The 22,794-nt window shown below is 37.0% G+C and overlaps 1 protein-coding gene and 2 long non-coding RNA genes across 4 annotated transcripts; all 3 read left to right on the forward strand.

The window, feature by feature from the left end:
• The first annotated feature begins 2,197 nt into the window (after positions 1-2,197).
• Positions 2,198-3,394, forward strand: LOC109173568. Its single transcript, XM_019322808.1, has one exon. The coding sequence runs from the start codon at positions 2,198-2,200 to the stop codon at positions 3,392-3,394; it is 1,197 nt and encodes a 398-aa protein (XP_019178353.1).
• Positions 3,395-4,014: 620 nt separating this feature from the next.
• Positions 4,015-17,581, forward strand: LOC109173607. The gene is made up of 3 exons (XR_002052933.1): positions 4,015-4,026; positions 10,408-10,415; positions 17,484-17,581. It is a non-coding gene; the product is annotated as an uncharacterized LOC109173607 (long non-coding RNA).
• A 3,617-nt stretch (positions 17,582-21,198) lies between these two features.
• Positions 21,199-21,827, forward strand: LOC109173593. Of its 2 annotated transcripts, none has more exons than XR_002052923.1 (2): positions 21,199-21,407; positions 21,514-21,827. It is a non-coding gene; the product is annotated as an uncharacterized LOC109173593 (long non-coding RNA). The 2 variants fall into 2 exon arrangements; XR_002052924.1 differs by having other exon boundaries at positions 21,575-21,827.
• Positions 21,828-22,794: the final 967 nt, after the last annotated feature.

The following is a 22,794-nucleotide window of genomic DNA, read 5'->3' on the forward strand; positions in this document are numbered from 1 at the left end:
ACACAATTGTGTGGACCATGGTCCATGCAATAATTTACCTATAGTTAAGACACGCTTAGGATACCCCATGGCCTGATAAAAAAAATAACCCTAAATTTGACCTTTTTACTAAATAGGCCAAATCTTAATCATGCCATGTCATAGTTTAAAGTCTATTAAACTAAACTAGTAATTGTCCCGATGCACGAACTATTATTAATTTAAAAAATTTATCAATTAAATTTTTGACATCCTCTGAATTAGCAAAGAAAGTAATAGTTGTGGAAACAAAAAAACGTACTTGAGTTCTTGAGCTCAGAATGAGTTTGATTAAAAATGTAAATATAACTATACAATGTAATATTTATTATTTTTAAAAGTTTAATTATGGTATTATTATGTTGATTTTAAAGTTTATTGTTATATTATTTGAATTTGATTTTTTTAAAAGGAATTTGAATTTGAAATAACTACTTTAATTATATAACTAACGTATTTAAATAAAATAACAGGCGATATTTGTCGAAAATCTCCACAAAAAACTTATTCATTTGAAAAAGATTATTTATGTAAGAACTATATTTATTTTATATCTAATTTCTCTTCTCTCTATATATGTGAAGTCAAATTAATTATAATTGAGGTTTAAATGAATATATATATATACAAATTATATTAAATATAAAACTTTAAAGTCTATTAAACTAAATATTACATTCAACGAGCATCATTTGCATATATTGAGGATAAAATCATGCTCCTAATTTTAGAAAGTATTAGGCTTACCCTCTTTTATTGGGAGGAATAAGCGGGCAACAATTGCATATATTGAGGATAAAATCAGGCAAAGAATTGGACCATAGAATAAAAAGCTACTGACACAGGCAGGTAAAGAAATCTTGTTGAAAAGTGTGGCTCGTCTATGCCTACTTTTTCGATGGGTGGTTTTTTACTACTTGTTGTTGTTTGCACGGGCATTGAGAGGACAATGAACCGTTATTGGTGGGGATTAGGTACTGACCATGAAATTCATTGGAAAGCATGGGATAGATTGTGTATCCCAAAAAAATATGGGGGGTTGGGTTTCAAGGATCTTAGAGCATTTAACTTAGCAATGCTGTGCAAGCAGGCGACGGATGCTTACCAACACTGACTCATTGGTGTCCTGTGTATATCAAGCGAGATATTATCCTAAACAAATTTTCTTTGAGGCATGTCTAGGAAATAACCTCAGTTATCGTTGGCGTAGTATCATGGTGGCTAAGGAACTGGTTTGTGGAGAAGTGGGACGGCGTGTTGGGACTGGAATTTCTACTTTAATTTGGGAGCACCCGTGGCTTCAGGATGACTTAGATCCTATGATTACGGAGATGCCACCGCAGCTGGCGGGAGCTAAAGTGCTTGGCTTGATAGATTAGAATACAGGGACTTTGGACCATCATATTGTCTCGGATATTTTTCAACAAATGATATGCCCCGAATTCTAAACATACTGATGTGAGTCTGGTTGTGCATATTTCTAGTATTAATATTGATTATATTTAATAGGTTTGAGTTCATGATTTTAGTAATTTAATTGCATAATCCTCTATTTTATTATTTAATTATAGTTCACACTTGTTTTGAATATTTTATGATGTTTGTTAGTGTTTTTGATTGTAGGGCAATTCTATAAGCAAGGAAAGTTCTAGGACGAAATTGGAGACAAAATAAACATGTTTGGAACCCATAAGACTTGACGCGTCGAGTCTCAAACTCGACCCGTCGAATCCATCCAGAGTGTTTTGTAAGTCTCGGCATCTAGACGCGACGCGTCGAGTTACTTCTCGACACGTCGAAGTCGAGAATGCGCTGAATCAATAAGAAGGACCTTTAGGGTTGGGGTTCAACCTGTTTTGGAAGAATAAAAAGGCGCTGGCTTGCGAGACATTGCATGCATTACAAATGAATTGCACTTATTTCCAAAATATAAGGGACGGCACTAAATTCTATAATTAAATGTTGCTGATTTGCAAATCAAAAGGGAGGCACTAAATTCCAAAAGAAAGAGGCGGCAATCTCCACAAATCTATACTATATATAAAAACAAAATCCTGAAATTTTAACTTTCCGCCCAAATCCTAAAAAATCTCTCTTCCTAATAAAATATATTGATTTCTACTTTCCCATTCGTACAATAATTCTGCGTTAAAATAATATTAATGACGATTCTCTCTCTATGGAGCTAGACCCAAGTCCGACCTTGAATCTGCCCTCACCGACGGCGACCCATCGGTCGCCGGAGGATCAGGACCTACTTGCACGATCAACTAAGAAGCCCAAGAGGAGACGGGAAATGCTCGGGCCCCAGATGGATCTACAATCTTCGAGAACAAGACAAGAGTCACCCTCTCTAGCAGATATTGCATCCCCGGAATCCAACCAATGGACGACTCCGGCGGCTTCCCCAAGTTCTGCATGGACGAGAAGAACCCAGATGCCCCCGATGGAGGAGGAGTACGATTCAGATGATGATGTGATGAATGAAAACCTTGCCAAATCGGAGTATCCCGTTATCTTGGTTACTAAAGAAGAGAAGGAAAGATTGAGAAGACCGTGGCGTAAGTCCCTCATTATTAAGCTTCTTGGTAGAACTGTGGGTTATTCTTTTCTGTTGCAGAAACTACAGAGAATGTGGAAGCCGGAAGCACCATTTGAGCTGATAGCACTTGACCTAGACTATTTTCTTGTGAAATTCGAATCCACCAGAGATCTTGAAACCGCCATGTACGGTGGCCCTTGGCTAGTGCTAGACCATTACCTGGTGGTTCAACGATGGGAGCCCAACTTTGACCCAAGAAACAAGAAAACAAAGAAATTGCTAGTGTGGATCAGGTTCCCAACCATGCCCATTGAGTATTTTGAGGAAGAGTTTCTTATGAGGTTAGGGAAAGGGCTAGGCAAACCAGTTAAAATAGACTTAACTACTGGCTTGGTGGCAAAAGGCAAGTTTGCAAGGATCTGTGTAGAGATCGACATCTCGCAGCCCCTAATGCCCAAATACGTTCTTGACGAGAAGGAATGGCTAATTGAGTATGAAGGCTTTCACCTCGTGTGTTTCGAATGTGGTACATACGGTCATCGTCAAGAAAATTGTGGTAAGATTGCAGGGGTGGAAGTGATGGACTCTGACCATCAAGGCGGAAGCCAACCGGAGAGACCGCAACCGATAACATCCCAAGAACCACCTAAGAAATACGGGGCTTGGATGCTTGTTTCGAGAAAGGAGAGGAGACATAGGCCGAAAGGCCAAAATAACCATGGTGTGGCTAAACAGCAGGAAACTGCAAGAACGACAGAGAAAAACTTTGAAGGTATAGGGGAACAGAGCTGTTTTGCATCACTAGACGGTTTGGAGGAAGAACAAGTAGCTTAGGTTCAAGGAGACCCATCGAGAACCTCTGAAGTCAATCATCAAAACATAAACTTACCAAGGATAAGAACTGCACGCCCTAACGCCCAGAAATCTCCCACCCACACTATCCCAGTGGAAGCACAAGGGAATTCTAGCCGGCCAAATCGGTCGGAAGGAGCTCGAACGTTCGCAAGAGGTCGTGGAAGAGGTCAATATACCAGGGGTGGCGTATCCTACAGGACACCCAACAGAGCAGCAGGCGAAACTGACCATACCATGGTCAGAGGCTCAAGATTTGGGAAAGAGATCGCGACTACTGTGGTCTTTCACGAAGACTCGTATCGGACTCCTCCCATGACCGCGGGGCTTGAGAATGCCTTCAAAGAAAATCCACCGGATCAGGGAGGCACTTCGAGCAATCATGGAGCAGTAGTGAATGAAGCCTCAATGGAGGATGTAGATCATCAGGGCCGTTTTGGCCCCCAAAACCAGACTCCTTCGCGCGATTAGCGCGTTTTCTTGCCTCTTTTTATTTTTTTATGATTAGTCTAGTATGGAATTGTCAAGGGGCTGCTTCGAAGTCATTCAAGCGCACCCTTAAGCAATTATGCAGGGATTATCATCCCACCTTGATTTGTTTGCTAGAGCCCAAAGTATCAGGCGCTCAAGCTGATAGAATATGTTCTTCCTTTGGTTTTGAAGAATGGGTGAGGGTAGAAGCAGTAGGTTTTTCGGGGGGTATTTGGATCTTGTGGAACAAGTGTTTAGGCATAGAAGTCATTAGGACTCACCCACAATTTATTACTTTGCAGGTGACAAATGGTGGAGCAGAACCATGGCTGTTCACTCTTGTCTATGGCAGCCCAGATCGAATTCTTAGAAAACTTCTGTATAATGATTTAAGTCAGGACAATCTGAATCATCCTTTACCTTGGTTGTTGGCAGGTGATTTCAATTCGGTAACCTGCAGGGATGAGGTGAGCAGCAGGGAGAGTTTCCAGGAATCTAGGTGCGCAGAGTTTAATGAATGGATCTTCCGATAGGGCTTATTGGATATGGGATTCAAAGGATCAAAATTTACTTGGATGAGAGGCATTAGTTCTGAATCTTTCAAAGGAGCTCGTTTGGACAGAGCCCTTTGCAACATTGAATGGAAACTTAGATTTTCTGACGCATTTGTGGAAAATCTTCCGATTTTGAGTTCTGATCACGGCCCTCTGCTCATCAGGACCCACTCGCCGTCTTCAGTCCCTGAGGATAAAAGATTCAGATTCAACATAGCTTGGTCGTTACATACTACCTTCCTGCCTCTGGTCAGAGAGGTTTGGTGTGCTACAAGGGATCTGGAGGATAACAAAAAAAGAGCGGCAGAAGCTTTGATAGAATGGAACTGCAATACTTTTGGCAACATCTTTAAAAGGAAGAAGCGTCTTTTGGCACGTATTGCTGGAGTTCAACGAATTCTTACCTATCAGCCACGTCAAAACCTTTTGAAGCTGGAAAGGAAACTTAGAAGGGAACTAAACGAAACTCTATACCAAGAAGAAATGATCTGGTTTCAAAGATCTAGAAAGGAGTGGATCACATCAGGAGACTGTAATACCCGATTCTACCACCTAGCAACTGCAATTAAGAGCAAGAAGGATAAAATCACAAACATAAGAAATGACAATGGGGATTTGATCACGGATGACAACCAGCTGAGAGTTCATATTAGGAATTACTTCATTGATATCTACACGGGCAGAGTAGATGGGAGTAATAGCCTTCCCCATGGTAACTTCCCAACCCTCACGGACCAAGATTGGAACTTCCTCAATAGTCCATTCACGGATGACGAAATAAAGGCCGCATTATTCGATATGGATCCCTGTAAAGCTCCAGGCCCCGATGGCTTTACTGCCGGTTTCTTCCAAAAGACCTGGAGTGTGGTGGGTACCTCTTTGACGAGCTTTGCCCACGATTTTTTCTCTAACAGGAAGCTAGCTCCGGGCTGCAATGATACGCACATCTGCTTAATACCGAAAGTCGAGAGCCCGATTTCAGCAAAGCAGCTACGTCCGATTGGTCTCTGCAATGTGACGTATAAGGTTCTCGCTAAAACTATGGCTACTAGGTTGAAAGAAGTCTTACCAAAATTAATTGGGGGTCATCAGACAAGCTTTATACCAGGAAGAATGATCTCAGATAACATCCTGGTCTACCAGGAGGTTCTTCATTCTATGAGATTCAAGAAAGGGTCAACAGGTTGGCTCATGATAAAGGTGGACCTCGAGAAGGCATACGACAAGTTGTCATGGGATTTTTTGAGAAACACTCTAGTTGATATAGGTCTAAATAGCAATTGGATTGACTGCATCATGGAATGTGTCTCATCACCTAGGCTGGCAGTCCAATGCAATGGAAAGCTGACAGAATGGTTCAACCCAACATGTGGAATTAGACAAGGGGATCCTCTTTCTCCCTCACTTTTTATTATCTGTATGGAAAAACTCAGTCACATTATTCAGGATTCTTTGGGCAGGGGTCGATGGAAGGGGATTAAGATTACAAGGAATGGGCCTAACCTTTCTCATTTATTTTTTGCAGACGATTTGATTCTTTTCGAGGAAGCCACAATCGAACAAGCTCAAGAAATGAAGCACTGCCTGGACACTTTCTGCCTACTTTCCGATCAGAAGATGAATCGACACAAGTCATCCTTGCACTTCTCAAGGAACACAGAATCAGTCTTGCAGCAGGAGATCACTTCATACTTTGGAATCCCGAATGTCAACGACTTGGGCAAATACCTCGGTGTACCATCCATTCATGGGAGGCTGAAGAAGGAGTCATACTCGGCCATCCTCGATAGAATGAAAGGAAGACTATCCGGTTGGAAGAATAGGACCCTTACACTAGCAGGAAGGCTTGTGTTAATACAATCCGCCCTAACATCCATTCCATATCACATTATGCAGTCCACGCTTTTACCATCAGGAGTCATCATGGAAATGGAGAAGCTGATCCGTAACTTTCTCTGGGGAAGTATAGATGGCGAAAGAAAGTGTCACCTTGCGAACTGGGACACCGTTACAAGAAGTAAGCACTGTGGAGGCTTGGGCATTAGAAGACTGGAATCAATGAACTTCTCATTTATGGCGAAACTTGGATGGAGATTGATGCATGAAGGAAATAGTCTATGGGCCGAAATTTTAAAATCTAAATACAAGGCTCATCCATCAGATTGTAAGCAATGGCAGCCAAGAGCGAATATGTCAAATGCATGGAAGGGTATTTTAAAAGCAGTACCTCTATTGGAGAAAGGCATCCGTATTCAAGTCGGGAATGGTGAGCATACGCTTTTTTGGTTAGACAAGTGGTTAGAGGACCACCACCTTTTGATCGATGCTCTTAGCGATTTACCTCCGGAAGAGATTACTAAGAATGTCTCCTTTTATTGGGACCTGAACACTGGCTGGAAATGGAGCCTGTTAGCTAACAGGTTACCCGATGATGTTATAGAGAAGCTGGAAGCATTTGTAGTAATAACGGACCCAGAGGCCATCGACTCCGTAAGGTGGAAGAATGAAGCGTCGGGATCCTTTTCTGTATCATCAGCTTATGATATAGCCACGGGGCTCCACACCCCGGTGGAAGCTGCAATATGGACGAGCATCTGGAAGCTTAAAGTCCCAAATAAAGTTCGTACTTTCCTCTGGCTAGTTTCCCATGACAAAATTCTGTCGAATAAAAATAGAATGAAACGTGGTATGTCTCTTTGCGACAAGTGTTGGTGCTGTGTAAATGATGTGGAAGACACGGAACATATTCTGCGTAAGTGTAGTGAAGCCAAGCCAATTTGGGATGCTCTTCTTCCATACAATTCCGGGGTGTCACAGAACATCCCTTTCGAAGTTTGGTTCAGAAAAGGAATCTCTGGTAAGCACGATGTGAGAATCCCTCTTGACAAAAACGTACTCTTTGCCTTGGCACTTTGGTGGATCTGGAGATGGAGAAACGAAGCCATTTTCAAAAACGAGAGGAAACCAGTTAGAGCTAAAGTCGAGTGGATCATCTTGCAAGCACAAGAAGTATCCGCAGCCTACCACAGAGCTAAAGGTGCCCGAGTTATGCAGGAGCTCATATGGAAACATGTGTCATGGTCCAGACCCCCTGACGGTTTTATGAAGGTTAACATTGACGGAGCAGTTGATTACCACGATGCTAGAGCTGGAGGCGGAGGAATTATTCGTGACGAAGCGGGCAACTGGGAGCAGGGCTTTGCATACAACATCGGCCGCTGCTCACCTATAGAAGCAGAAGCCTGGGCCTTCCTCAAGGGAATCCAATTGGCAGCAAGCAGGGGCTTTAGGAAAGTAATTTTTGAAACGGACTCAATGGAGTTAGTTAACTTCATCAATGGCTCTTCTCCGCTTCTACCTGTAACTCGGAATATCATCACCGCATGCAAGAGAGAACTACGCGCTCTGGAATCTTGGTCGATTCAAGGTGTTTGCCGCGAACAGAATGGTGCAGCAGACTTCATAGCACGGCTTGCCAAGGCCCTTCCCAGAGGACTCCATATTTTCCAGTCTCCACCTCTTGGCATTGTAAATATCCTTGACGATGATAACTCTGGATGGCCTCATTGGAGACTTGTAAGCTCTGACTAAATGCACGATGTAATCTTTGCAGTACTCTGTTGGGTTCCCCCCTCCTTCATATTGGGTTCCCCCCTCCTTCATATTTAAAATAAAATAGTGTAATACAATCTATACTATATATAAAAACAAAATCCTGAAATTTTAACTTCCCGCCCAATTCTTACAAAATCTCTCTTCTATACTATATATAAAAACAAAATCCTGAAATTTTAACTTCCCGCCCAATTCCTACAAAATCTCTCTTCCTAATAAAATATATTGATTTCTACTTTCCCATTCGTACAATAATTATGCGTTAAAATTCTATTCTAATATTATAAAATAGTGTAATACAATCTATACTATATATAAAAACAAAATCCTGAAATTTTAACTTCCCGCCCAATTCTTACAAAATCTCTCTTCCTAATAAAATATATTGATTTCCACTTTCCCATTCGTACAATAATTCTGCGTTAAAATTCTATTCTAATATTATAAAATAGTGTAATACAATCTATACTTCTATACTATATATAAAAACAAAATCCTGAAATTTTAACTTTCCGCCCAATTCCTAAAAAATCTCTCTTCCTAATAAAATATATTGATTTCTACTTTCCCATTCGTACAATAATTCTGCGTTAAAATTCTATTCTAATATTATAAAATAGTGTAATACAATCTATATCTATACTATATATAAAAACAAAATCCTGAAATTTTATCTTCCCGCCCAATTCCTAAAAAATCTCTCTTCCTAATAAAATATATTGATTTCTACATTCCCATTCGTACAATAATTCTGCGTTAAAATTCTATTCTAATATTATAAAATAGTGTAATACAATCTATATCTATACTATATATAAAAACAAAATCCTGAAATTTTAACTTCCCCCACAATTCCTAAAAAATCTCTCTTCCTAATAAAATATATTGATTTCTATAATAATTCTGGGTTAAAATTTTATTGTAATATTATAAAATTGTGTAATACTATTTCTATTCTAATATATATCTATTTTATATATCAGTGTTGCAAAAATCGTGTCGCTGGCCGCGGCGAGGAAGGCCGGAATCGGCCTTCTCAGCGGCCGCCTCGCCAGCCTTCTCAGCGGCCACCTCGCCGGCTGAACCGGCCTTTAATTTTTTATTTTTTATTTTTAAGTTGTAAAGTGTCAAAAGTTCGGCAAGGCATAACTTTTGACTCCGTTGTCCGTTTTGGACAAATATTTTTTTGAAATCGCATATTTTTTTGAGATCTATCCACCGCAAACTGCCGTAGGAGGTTTGGCCCACCAATTTCTAAAACATAAAAATGCTTTATTAAAGAGTTTCTAAGAAAAAACTATGAGAACCTTATGTTTTATTAATGAATTTTTAAAATTTTTAATTAAACAATTGTCCCGTGCATTATTTAATAATCTTTCTTTATAATTGGTCAAATTATTTAATTATGGTAAATTTGGGAATAATTAATGATGGTAATAGAAATCCTAGAAGAATATAGAATTGAACAATATTTAATTATTGTTATATTATTATTGTGACTCACGGAATACAAGAGTTAATGCCATTTTTGGTCCTAGACTTATTGGGGCATTGACACTTTTCATCCTCCATAATAAAAATTGCCACTTAGTAGCCACTGTTATTGATCGTTGGACAGTTTTGATCCTCCGTCAATGACGTCGTTTGTTGACCGTGAATTAGAAGGGTTTTTCTGTCTTTTTATGTTCTAATCCTTGTATTTCTCCATCCATTGGTCATTGCTACATCCATTTCTTCAAACTGAGGTTATCCGCTTCAGTCCTTTCTAACATTAAGAAACCATCTTCACCCAACTAACAATCACGAATTTCACATTTGACATCAATCCCAATAACAGTGTCTACTAAGTGGCAATTTTTATTATGGAGGATGAAAGGTGTCAATGCCTCAATAAGTCTAGGACCAAAAATGGCATTAACTCCGGAATACAATACAAGAATATTTAATTATGGTTATATTATTATTGTGCCTCACGACCATTATATACTAACAGTACTTGAAAAGAAACTAATAATAATAATAAATTGTAATAATTAATAACTATAGTCTAGGATTAAATTTGAAATTGTCAGGAAAGATAAACGACCTCTGGTGAAATTAACTCTTAAATAATTATATATCGATTTAAATATTCTTAATATATTACAACAATTCCATTCCGTACATCGCACGGGTGAAAATACTAGTAAAGAAAGAAGGAAGAGTAAATACCACCTATGGTCCCTCGAGTTTGGTGGCATCGCCATCAATGGTCCCTAACTTCCGTAATTACCATCCGACATCCTTCGAGTTGTCAAAAGTTACATTCTAGTGTCCTTTCGTTACTTCCTCCCGTCTCAGCCGTCAAAATGGAAGGTAATATTGTCATTTGACTTATACGAAAAGAGTTAATACCAGTCAAGGTCCCTCGAGTTTGGTGGTTTGGCCATCTTTAGTCCCAAGTTTTCATATTCCATTATTTTCCTTCTGTCATATTCTCTTCTTCAAATGTATTATTATTACTATTATTTATAGTTATTATTAAATTCTTATTATTATTACTATTATTTAAAGTTATTATTTTTATTATTAAATTATTATTATTATTATTATTATTATTATTATTATTATTATTATTATTATTATTATTGTTATTGTTATATTATTAGCATTAAATTATTATTATTATTATTATTATTATTATTATTATTATTATTATTATTATTGTTATTATTATTATTATATTTATATTCATATTATTATTATTGTTATTGTTATTGTTATTATTAAATTATTATTATTATTATTATAATTATTGGTGGTTTGGCCATCTTTAGTCCCAAACTTGGCTAAACAATATTAAAAAAAGTTGGTGGTTTCTCAACTTCCAACTCGAACTCCCTCTTCTCCTATACAATATTAAAGAAAATTTACAAATGTATAGGGGTCGTTTACTTCATTTATCTGTTTTTCCGTTTCCAGTTTTTCATTTCTCCATTTCTCCAGTTTTCTTTCTCAATTTTTCCAGTTTTCATTCTCCATTTTTTCAGTTTTCCATTTTTCCATTCCTCCAGATTTTTATTTCTCTAATTTTCTGATTTTATTAATACACTCATCCTATATAGCATTTGCACATTTCTACAACAACAACAACAATAATAATAATAATTCAATAATTTAATAATAATAATAATAACAATAACAATAAAATAATAGTAATAATAATAAGAATTTAATAATAATAATAATAATAATAATAACAATAACAATAACAATAATAATAATAATAATAATAATAATAATAATAATAATAATAATAATAATTTAATAATAACAATAACAACAACAACAACAACAACAACAATAATAATAATAATAATAATAATAATAATAATAATATGAATATGAATATTATAATAATAATAATAATAATAACAATAATAATTTAATGCTAATAATATAATAATAACAATAACAATAATAATAATAATAATTTAATAACAACAATAATTTAATAATAACAATAATAACTTTAAATAATAGTAATAATAATAAGAATTTAATAATAACTATAAATAATAGTAATAATAATACATTTGAAGAGGAGAATATGAAAGAAGGAAAATAATGGAATATGGAAACTTGGGACTAAAGATGGCCAAACCACCAAACTCGAGGGACCTTGGCTGGTACTAACTCTTTTCGTATAAGTCAAATGACAATATTACCCTCCATTTTGACGGCTGAGACGGGAGGAAGTAACAGAAGGACGCTAGAAGGTAACTTTTGACAACTCGGAGGATGACGGATGGTAATTACGAAAGTTAGGGACCATTGATGGCGATGCCACCAAACTCGAGGGACCATAGGTGGTATTTACTCAAAGAAGGAAATTGCAATTTCATGTTACATGTAATTTCAGTCCAATTTCGCACAAAATTCTATTTTCAACGAGATTGATTCTAGACTTTTAGCTATAAAATCCCACATTCTCCAACCCTAATATTCATTCAGAGATCTTTGGAAACAAGAAAGATAGAAATCAAAAGCCGCAAGTTATCTTGGGAATCAAGAAGAAGACTAGGGAGATTTGAGAAAATTGTCCGGTTCATTCTTGTACTCTCTTTGATAATTTGTAATTATTTTATTTATTTGCTATGTATAATTTAGCTATGCTTGGCTAAATTTTTTAGAGATTCTTGGGTAAAAGTGTTTATGAACCTATGTGCCTGAGCTCTCAGATTCTTTAATATATTATTATTTGGGTTTAATACTTGTGTCCCAATTGTGATTTTATTGTTTGATGCTTGTAATTAGTGGTCATAGTTACTTGCTTCGTTTGCTTTCTTTGTGTCACAACGAGAGTTGGACATAATTTAGAGCACACATAATTGCACCTAATTGTTGCACATTAAGAAAGTGTAATTTATTTAGGGAGTTTAATTCTTGATTATTGCCAGTTCCAGAGAAGGTAGTAGTTAGGAATTTATGATGCTTATTCTTGTTTTATTGGGTGATTATCGCACGAGAGTTGATATTCATTAGTGTTAGTGACTGCGAGAGTAGCTCTATATCACTTTGCATCCTCACACTCGTATGAACCCAGATTTAATATCCCAGGAATCTCAATCTCTCTACTTTGCTTCCAAAACTCTGAATCATTGCTTTGTTTTATTTAATTTATTTTATGCAATCATCCAAATCAATTGTTAGGATTAGCTTCAAAGAATAAATTAGTAACTAGTGCTTAATACAACCACTTCCTGTGGACCAATTACCCAATACTCCGGGTATTATTTGTTTGCAAATATACTACAATCAGATACCAATTTCCCCAAACTATGAGGATGTGTGGTATTGGCATGGGACCCGAAATGTTGCTATTCTATAAAGAACGGCTACAGGCGTATTGTTGGGAACTATACAAATAATAATAATGGGGCATTTGATAAATGGCTCACCCTGTGGAGACTAAGAATCCACCCAAAGTGGAAGACATTTTTATGGAGAGCTATAAGTGATACATCCCCACTACCAACAATCTGCTTATAAAGAGAGTGGATGTGGATCCGATATGTGCCATGTGTGGAATCATGCAAGAAAACATTATGCATTCATTAGTATCGTGTGGCTATGCTACTTCCATATGGGCACAATCCAACCTCCACTCTCCAATATTGTGACAAATATTTTCCATGAGTGGTTAAGTGCAATCTTAAATGTTCTAGACACTAATGGAATTATATATGCAGCTGCGATTCTATATTGATAGTGTTAACTGCCACGTAAGCGGAAATAAATAAACACAAGATCAATTAAAGCAATTAAATATCTTTTATTGACCGAGGTGAAGGCCCTAAGTACAATCTAAATGGCTGTTCTGAGTACCGACTGACTGCGGTCGGGATTCTCTAATAACAACCTATCGATCGTCCAAAAGTCCCCCACACTGTTGCTATCGCGGGTATTTATAGCTGTGGAGCCAGAGACACAAGTCCAGCCGTCTGGCATGTCACCCACGTAGCAACCACGTGTCGCCCTCCCGGGTGCCCTGCCTGTCAGCACGTAGCGTTGCCACGTGTCTCTTCTCAGCTCTCTCGCCTAAGGGCTACCGATCGGTAGTCGACAACGCCGGTCGGGTGATGCCCGGTCGGGGACCGACCGGGTTCTTCTAAGAAATCTGACCTGTAACCTGCACAAACAAGAAGAAAAGGACGAAGGCATGTCGATCGGGGTATTCTCTACCATATATCATATTTGGAGAGCACGAAATAGAGCAGTATGGGATGCCTGTCTACCCCTACCTAGGAAATTGATTGCCGTGGCGGCCGCAACGATGCATGCATGGCGTCGGGTACACTGCTCTGCCGACCGGGACGCTGCCGACAACGTTGCTGCTGCCGCCACTGTCGGAACCTCCTGCTGCTGCTACGGTGGATACACGGCCAAGAAGATGCTTTATAGATGCTGGATATTTTCATACCACAAATTCGGCCACGGTGGGCACAATATTGCTAAACGCCGACGGAGGATACGTTGCAGCGTACAATGCGTCTTTGCCGAGCTGCTTCTCCCCGCTCATGGCCGAGGCGTTTGCGTGCAAAGAAGCTTTATCATGGCTACAAGAGCGTGGTGAACATGCCGTCCATATTTACACGAATTGTTAGACGTTACAGTGCTATTTATCCTCACCAGGGGCTTCGCCTAAATCGTATATTGGTTATGCTATTGATGCCTGCAAAGCTTGCATGATTTCATTTAATTTTTGCTCAGTTAATTTTGTTCCTAGATCACATAATTTATTAGCTCACCACATTAGCTTCTACAACTACACAACTTTCTACGGCTATGTATTGAGACTCTGTCCCTGACGCTATTTCAGTTTATCTCTAAATATAACCACATTGGTTGCTTTCAAAAAAATATTAGATTCAACGACATGACTTGTGGCGATTGGTCAGACTATTTGAATATTTTAGTCCAATGTATTTGTATTAAAAAATCACATTATTCCACACTGGCGAGCAATAGATTAATCATTCTACGGGCAGTTTTGGCTAACATTTATGGTGACATTGAAGTCCAGATGAGTTTATTTATTTATTTATTTATTTATTTAATTTAGATAGAGAAGAGGAAATTTTGAAATTATGATCCAATTGGCGACTGCGTTAGATGCACAAAATATTTTGGCAATAATTGTTCTTTTTTTTAAAAAAAAAAATTTGAGAAAATAAACTCAATTACTTATCGATCGAATACAGTGAGGAGGAGAGTCAACCCAGTTACAAAGACCAGAGTTCAAATGGGAAGCCCTAGCTAATGTGTGAGCCTGCACATTCATTGATCTACTAATGTATCTAATGACATATGCCTGAAACTTAGATAATATTCTACGACTATTCCCAATTACAAATGATAGATCTATGGGAAGGTCGTTAAAAAGTCAACAAACTTGTCGGCAATATGATGGATACAAACTTTGTGTCGTCGCTAATCCTTCAATCAAGATAGAGTTTTTTTAACTACGAGAGCTTCAACAAGATATGGATCCTTCATTGGTCTTAGGGTCCAGAAATAGCAGTTAGAAAATCATCCGTGTGAGAGGCAACCACTGCTCCAAATGTAGTTGAGTTGGTCAAGATTAAAGCATCAACACTTGCAGATAACCCAACTGGGATTAGACTGGAACGACTCACAATATTTTTAGGTTAGTGCAGAATGTTTTAGGTAAGAGAACTTCTTTATCAACTCTATAGAGAATTTTCTTATTCTAAACCCCCGACTTGCTGTCTGATTTTGGCTTCTAATTACGCAAAGATACATTTCTTGTTACGACGAATGCAAGTGGCAGATGAAATTTTGAAATTATGATCCAGAAATAGTTTAGCAATAATTATCGTCCTTCCAATAAAGTATATAAAATGACGGCTCTAATATAAACGGTGGGGGAATCAAAGTCAACTCTTTGACGTTTTATTAATTACGGAGTAATAGTTATTCAATGAAATTTTGGAATGTTATATAATTTTCAGTGTCCCAGTATGCACGCCACTCGGAAAATAAAAATGAATATGGACTGCACCAATATTATCATATCATACGTAAATTATTCTTTCAAAAAGGCTGAACCCTAATCCTAAAGGCTCTCACACCCCGACCCGACAGAGCATTAGGAGGATGTAAATCATGGTAACTCAATTGACTTCATTTAATGATGTAATTAAGATAATAATTTTGAATTTCACTTTTATAATTGAAGCATGTGCTCCATCTCAACTAAAAGCCTAAGCTCATAGTTGGATTGAGCATTAATGGCTATATGCTCAACACGCCCCCTCACGTGTGTGGTGGGTTCCACCAAATTGAAGCATATTCTCTATCTCAACTAAAAGCCTAAGCTTATAGTTGAATTGCACCTTAATGACTATATGCTCAACATTTATATCTATACTAGTGTTTTTTATGCGCGATGCGCAAAAAATAGGTGCCCAATATTAATACATTATAATAAAATTTTAAATTTATTTATATTTTAGATATTTAAATTATTCTAAATAATAATAATAATAATGTAAATCATTTTTATAAATTTGATATTTATATTTTATGTAATAATTAATATATAACTCAAATATATAATGTGTATATATTATTATTAATGAAGAAGATAAGAAAATATATGGTGGATGCATGTGCATGGTAACAATAGTGGAAAAGATAATGGAAGTTATAACGGTAGGGGTATGTTTGTCCAAAATATTTTAATGTACAACCTTTATAGCGTAATGTACAAAAAAATTTAACGGAAAAAACGGACATAAATCAGGGGTATAACTTTCATTCACACTTATTATGTTTTTAGATTTAGGTATATCAATCAGGGCAAAGTGTGGACCGTGGTCCACACAGCTGTGTGAACCATGGTCCAAAACGACGTCGTTGAATTTTATGAGTTAGAATAATGTAATTTATGTGTTAAAATAATGTAAATTATGTGTTAGAATAATGAAACTTCTGGGTAAGATAATGTACTTTATGAGTTAGAATAATATAATGTACATTATGTTTTAGAAGAATGTACATTATGAAAATGAATGTTGCAGTGGATCACGTGAAAAAAATTGCGTGAAACGATGTCGATTTTGGACTGTGATCCGCGCAATAACTATTGATCAATTAGGCTAACTAATTGGATTTTGGGCTATCGAACTCATCAGTTTGGGCTAACCAAATTTTTTTCTTGCACTTTAATTGCAAACTTTTGAAGCTCGGGAGTGCCATCTCCATATTGAGTCCACCATTCAACTAAAAGAATAATAACAATATAACATTAAGTATTTAAATTTACTATAATTAAGTAACACTCATATTTAACTATTTAAGTAAGAATTTAAACTTTAATTACCAGGACTTTGTTTGTAGAGTGTGCTTTTAGCTTGAGTCAACCCAAAAAATCCTTGTTTACCGTGGAAAACACTACATTGTACGTCAGCTTTCTCCATTTCATCTGTATTGAGTATGAGCTTTTCTAAATAATTTAATAAGCCACGCTTGATCTCAAAATGTGTAGAAAAACCAGGAGCATAATGGCAATGAGGATTTAAATAGTAGGCAGCTGCATGCAAGTCTCGGGGCATCTGAAAATCCCATTTTTCATCAATGAGATCTCATATCTTCTTGTAATCCTTTTCTTCTCCACCCAAGTTCTTGGTTATCTTCTCTTTGGCTTCATCCATAGCATTGTATAGAAAACACATAGCTGGCTCTTTTTCTCCATCTACTAGCCTCAATACTTCAACCAAAGGCTTTGTAGTCTTGATAGCAAAAATTAAACTTGGCAAAAGCTATTATCTCTCAAAATTATTTTTCTAACTTCCTTCCCATCAGTTTTGCTTGTGTAATGTTAGAGAAAAGAACAAGGAGGTATTTTGATAGACTAGAAACTAAAGAAAAGAAACAGGAAGTCACAAGACTTTCCCCAACAAGAGTTTTAGGCTCTTGCCCCACAAGAGTTTTAGACTCTTGCCTAACTACTAAAGCTTAAAGACTAAGGAAGATTATTGGCTGCCCTCCTCTCTTGAGGAGGTTACAATTTATAATGCAATGCAGAAAATAAATATAGTAAAGGGAGAGAATTGAGAAGCTGATTTATTTATGTCAGGTTGCATGATTTAAACTTGTCCCTTAATCAGTGTGTTGATTGTTTGATTTGCCTGATTTGCTGTCCAGACTTCTTACTTTCCAATCTTGTGTTGATTCCCTTTTTTTGCGTGAGTAAACCACCCATTCCCTTGGGTGTGTATCACGTAATTACTATTTGTCCACTTTTCAGAAGTGAACATAGCTTCCAATGGTTGCCTGACTTGATAAATACTTTGCAACGTCAAATATGCAGTTGCAAATCTAGTAGCTGCTGGCCTAATAAGCTTTCTATTAGTGAATTGCCTCATCAAGCTCAAAACCCAAGAATGATTATAAATGTAGTTGCTCACTTTCTTTGCCTTGGTCAAAGCATTTTTGTGTTGTGGTGGCTCTCCAATTCTTTCTAGCATTAAATCAAGGCAATGTGCAGCACATGGAGTCCAATACAAATGCTTCCTTTTCTCCATAAGCAACTTTCCCGCCGCCCAGTAGTTGCTTGCATTATCCGTTATCACTTGAACCACAAGCTCTTCTCCAACTTCCTCAACAACTTCATCAAACAACCGAAACAACAATTTAGCATCTTTCACATGCTCGGATGCATCAACACATTTCAAAAAAATTTTACCACTAGGATTATTGACAAGGAAATTAATTAGACTCTTATGTCTAATATCTTGCCAACCATCAAACATGATTGAAACTCCAGTAAGAGGCCATGTACTCTTAATGTCCTCATTCCTCAACAATTTTTGTTGTTGTTGTTAACTCTTCCTTCAATATCAATGTCCTAAGCTCGTATATGCTTGGAAGCTTAAGTCCCCGACCATATGCGCCAACCGACCGAAGCATGTTAATAAATGAAGGACTCCTTGCCACATTGAATGGTATTGCATTTTCATAAAAGAACCTCCGAATGTCTAAACTCAATTGTTGACGTAGTTCTTTTGCATTTTGGGGTGTAATAGTGGTTGTTTGGTCGCCACTAGCATTTCCTTTCATCATGTATCTATCCATAGGCCCCCGAATACATCTATTAGAGATAGAACCACCTGAAGCCACATTGTTTCCATCCTCACCGTCACCTTCCCTCCCGCTTCCAAAGTATGAGCCAACGTCCACACGTTGCTCAAACTCCATTTGTGCTAAATTCTTAGTGGCTTTAACTTTGTTTAATATGTCAACAAATTTTTGCTTAACTTCTGCCTATACATTGGCACACGGTTTAACACTATTTTTTGTCCCGACGAGATGGTGTTTCATCCGTGACGACTTCCCCTGTGATGACTTTCTTACAATAATTGCATATGACATATTTATATGCCATTTTCTCTTGACCATCCATGACAAGTTCAACACAATGGTCCCAAGCTGGATCTTTTTTATTTTTTGAACCCGTAGACACCCCAAGATTTCCTAAACCACTGCCCGCACTATTCCTCTTTGAATGGTTCACCATTTATAAACAATCAACCTAGAAATAATTAAAAATTCAAACAAATTGATATTTAAGAAAAATCCTACCACTATCCAGTACCTACTGGGCTACTGGCTATTGCCACTATCCACTATCCAAAGGCTACTACTAAAAGCGCGCGCGCGCGCACGCACACACACATATATATATATATATATATATATATATATATATATATATATATATTATATATATATATATATAATACTAAGCTTCTAACAACCAGGTTAACAAAAAAAAAAAAATCCTACCACTATCGAGTGCCTATTGCCTACTGGGTTACTGGCTACTACTATCCACTATTCAAAGACTACTGCTAAAAGCGCGTGCGCACACACACATTTTATATATATATATATATATATATATATATATATATATAATAAGCTTCTAACAGCCAGGTTAACAAAAAAAAAACGATGTGAAGAAATGACGCATCACCTGAGGCTGAGGTCGCCGGAAGCTAGAGTCGCAGGAGGGGGAGGTCGTCGGAGGGGGCGCTCGCAGGAGAAAGAGGTCGCGGCAACGAAACTTCGTATTTTGATTTTTTTTTTTTTTTTGTTTCGTTCTATTCATTTCAGGCTTCTATTTCCTAATCAAACTAGGGTTGGGAATAATTTTTAATGGGTTGGGTCTTTTTATTTTCGGTTTAAAAAACTAAATATGGGCTCTGAAATTAAAAAAGGCCAAAACGCCTCAAATAAAGCCTCAAGCACGCCCTGAAGCGTACGCCTCATAGGGTTCAGGCGTACGCCTCTTACCTTGCGTAAAAAGCGTACGCCTCCAAGCTTAACCCCTGCGCCTCGCCTTGAGGCGTACCAAGGTGCGCCTTTTTTAACCTTGATTAAAGATACATATGGTGAAGTCTGGTAGATAGCTGCATATAAGTTGAGTCAAGATAGGCCTTGACACTTTTTTTCTAAGGAAATACAAGCAATGATCAAAGGCATGCATCTGTAGAAAACGACCATGGTACCATGTAACACTTCTTACATGGAATGCTAGAATGTAATATTTGAGTGTATTTAAACTGATTATAGGTTAATTCTTACAATCCTGAGAACACTGGAAATCCCATTGTATCGCAAGGTTGCTTAGATCAGCTTGTTGATGAAGTAGTCTGTTTGCTATTTCCAAAGCATTTGATCTTTAATTTCAATAACTATGTATATGGGTGATGCTGCTAGGGTGCCTAGGGATCAAATGAGGTGTTATGCTAAGTTGTTTTTTTAAATAATTTTTGGATGTTGATCTCATTATATATTCCAGGGAGACTTTTGCATGCCTGTCATAACGCTGATTTGGATGTATATAGTCATATCTCCCTAGGGCTAGCCAATGACCCCCAACTTATCTGGTCAGCTTGAGGTCTCCAACTCTCTTAGACATAAGATTAGGAGTTCATCCTACTATGATGTATCTAAGAGAACTTTCGTGTGCCACAACTAATCTAACCGTCTTGAATAACATTCCAAATGAAACAAGTGCTTTTGTTGGTTGAGTTAATGAGCATCTATCTAAGGTCTTTTGTTGTATGCTCAAATGTGTTATCGGCTCAACATTGTTGTGCTGTGGCCGATTTTTGTACTTGTTGTTGCCTTGTTGGTATTTGCCTTTATATAGTCTCAGAATCATATTATACTGAGTAGAGTATGGCTTTTGTGTTAATCTCTCAATTAGAGCAGTTGACTCATTCTAGTCTTTGAAGATCCTTAAGCCAAAGAAGCAGTGTTGAAAGCTCTGCCTATTGAAGAATTTATGATGTTTATATGTTTTGATGTTACGACTTGGCTGACAATTGACTATAATACGGATTGCCACAATTTGTTTTTACTGACATTTTCATCTGCTTAACTTTTCCCTTTCATTTTGTTTGTTAGAGAATAATTCATGGCCTGACTATGTTTCATCAAGAAAAGTTAACTTCTCATAATTAGTGAATTGTGATATCCTCTGTTATGTTGCAGCATTTGACAAGATGAGTCATATGTAAAAATTGATGTTTCAAACGAATGCAGCGCCATAAAGAGGTTAGCATGGCATGTGTGTGATTGCTTTGGATTTACACAAGATTACTATCTGGTTTAGTGTAGTGCATCAAAATACTAAGTTTGTTTTCTAGATTTCCCACCTTCTTTGCTATTCTTTAGCATGGAAATCTTGATATTATATTTTCAAGTCTTTTAATTTTCAGGATGAAATCTGGGGCTTGCAGTGGAGCTGATTCTAAAGCACAAAGAGAGACAATGCAAAGGTATAGGCTAAATGACTGGTACACTCTACTCTCTCCGTGGAAATTGATTGCTGCTTATATATATGCCTAGACTTGTAAAAAATTTTGTATTTAACATTTATACTAGTGCTTGCATCGCTATTCATTAGTCGATATTGTGAACATGGATTTGTTTCACGGTTTCCAAGAATTGAGTTGTGTCATGGACCCTGGAAAACCACCCAAAATGGACAAATCGGCCATATTGAGCAATGCTATTAGAATGGTACCTCAGCTAAGGGATGAAGCCTATAAGCTACAAGAGTCTTCGTTCTTCCTATACTAGGTTTCTTGTTTTTGTTACTATACTGTTGCAATCTCTAAAGCATGAATCTCTTAGATTGTAATGTTACACACAAATTAGTTGATTAATAATTATATAGATTGTAATGTTACAGTGCAGTGAAATGATTCATTTTTTTTTTTAATTTTACTTCATTAGTTTCCGACCACCTAACATTATCCAAGGTCTGTAATCTTCATGGGCATAATTTTTCGACCACCAATGGTCGGAAAACGTACAAAACTCACTTTTTGCCCCGACTAATATTTCCGACGACGCACCAAAAGTGGTTGCTATTTCCGACCACTTTATTGGGTGGTCGAAAATAACGACGAGGGTTTTTCCAAATATCTAAATTGATCGGAAAAGTGGTCGGAACAGGTGTTTGTGCCCAAAATTATGACCGTTTCCGACCACTTTTGGGTGGTCGGAAATCCGATGATTTCCAACCGTGTATCTTTTTACACTGATCATCTTATTCATCAGTTAATTTTACCAAACATCTTAATTTCAATCATTTTACTTATTAACTACTAGATTTTTTCAACTTCAGCTACTAATTTTTCAACTTTCAGCTTTCAATTAGTAGCTTTTCAGCTACGCATGCCAAACAGAGCCTACATATAAATTTCCTATATATTTTGTTCCACATCAATTGTGAAACAAAAGAATAGCTTTAAGTGACTCGTGCTATCGGACTAGCCCATTTTGGTCATCCGGCTTATCAAGTTAATTTTTTACAATCGTTATACCCTACACCACGGTGCACATAGCACTGTGTGCTCCGCGCCTCCTAAAAACGACGTGGTTTTGTTAAGTTGTGTGGGGAGTTGACGCGACAGAGTGTATGTGTATTATGTTATATAATTATGTACATTATGTTATACAATTATGTACATTCTGGTATACAATTATATACATTCGAACACGCGATTTTTTTAACAATTAAAAATTTATGTGTATTCTGTTATACATTCTCATATACAATTATATACATTTTAGTATACAATTATATAAATTTTCAAAACATGATTTTTTTTTAACAAGTTAACAACAAACACGGAAAAATAAATTTTTCAAAAAAAA

This window comes from Ipomoea nil, unplaced genomic scaffold (assembly GCF_001879475.1).
Source record: "Ipomoea nil cultivar Tokyo-kokei standard unplaced genomic scaffold, Asagao_1.1 scaffold0482, whole genome shotgun sequence".
Classification (NCBI taxonomy): domain Eukaryota; kingdom Viridiplantae; phylum Streptophyta; class Magnoliopsida; order Solanales; family Convolvulaceae; genus Ipomoea; species Ipomoea nil.

Coding starts and splice junctions, on each gene's coding strand:
- LOC109173568 (XM_019322808.1), top strand. CDS start 2,198: ATGGAGCTAGACCCAAGTCCGACCTTGAATCTGCCCTCACCGACGGCG.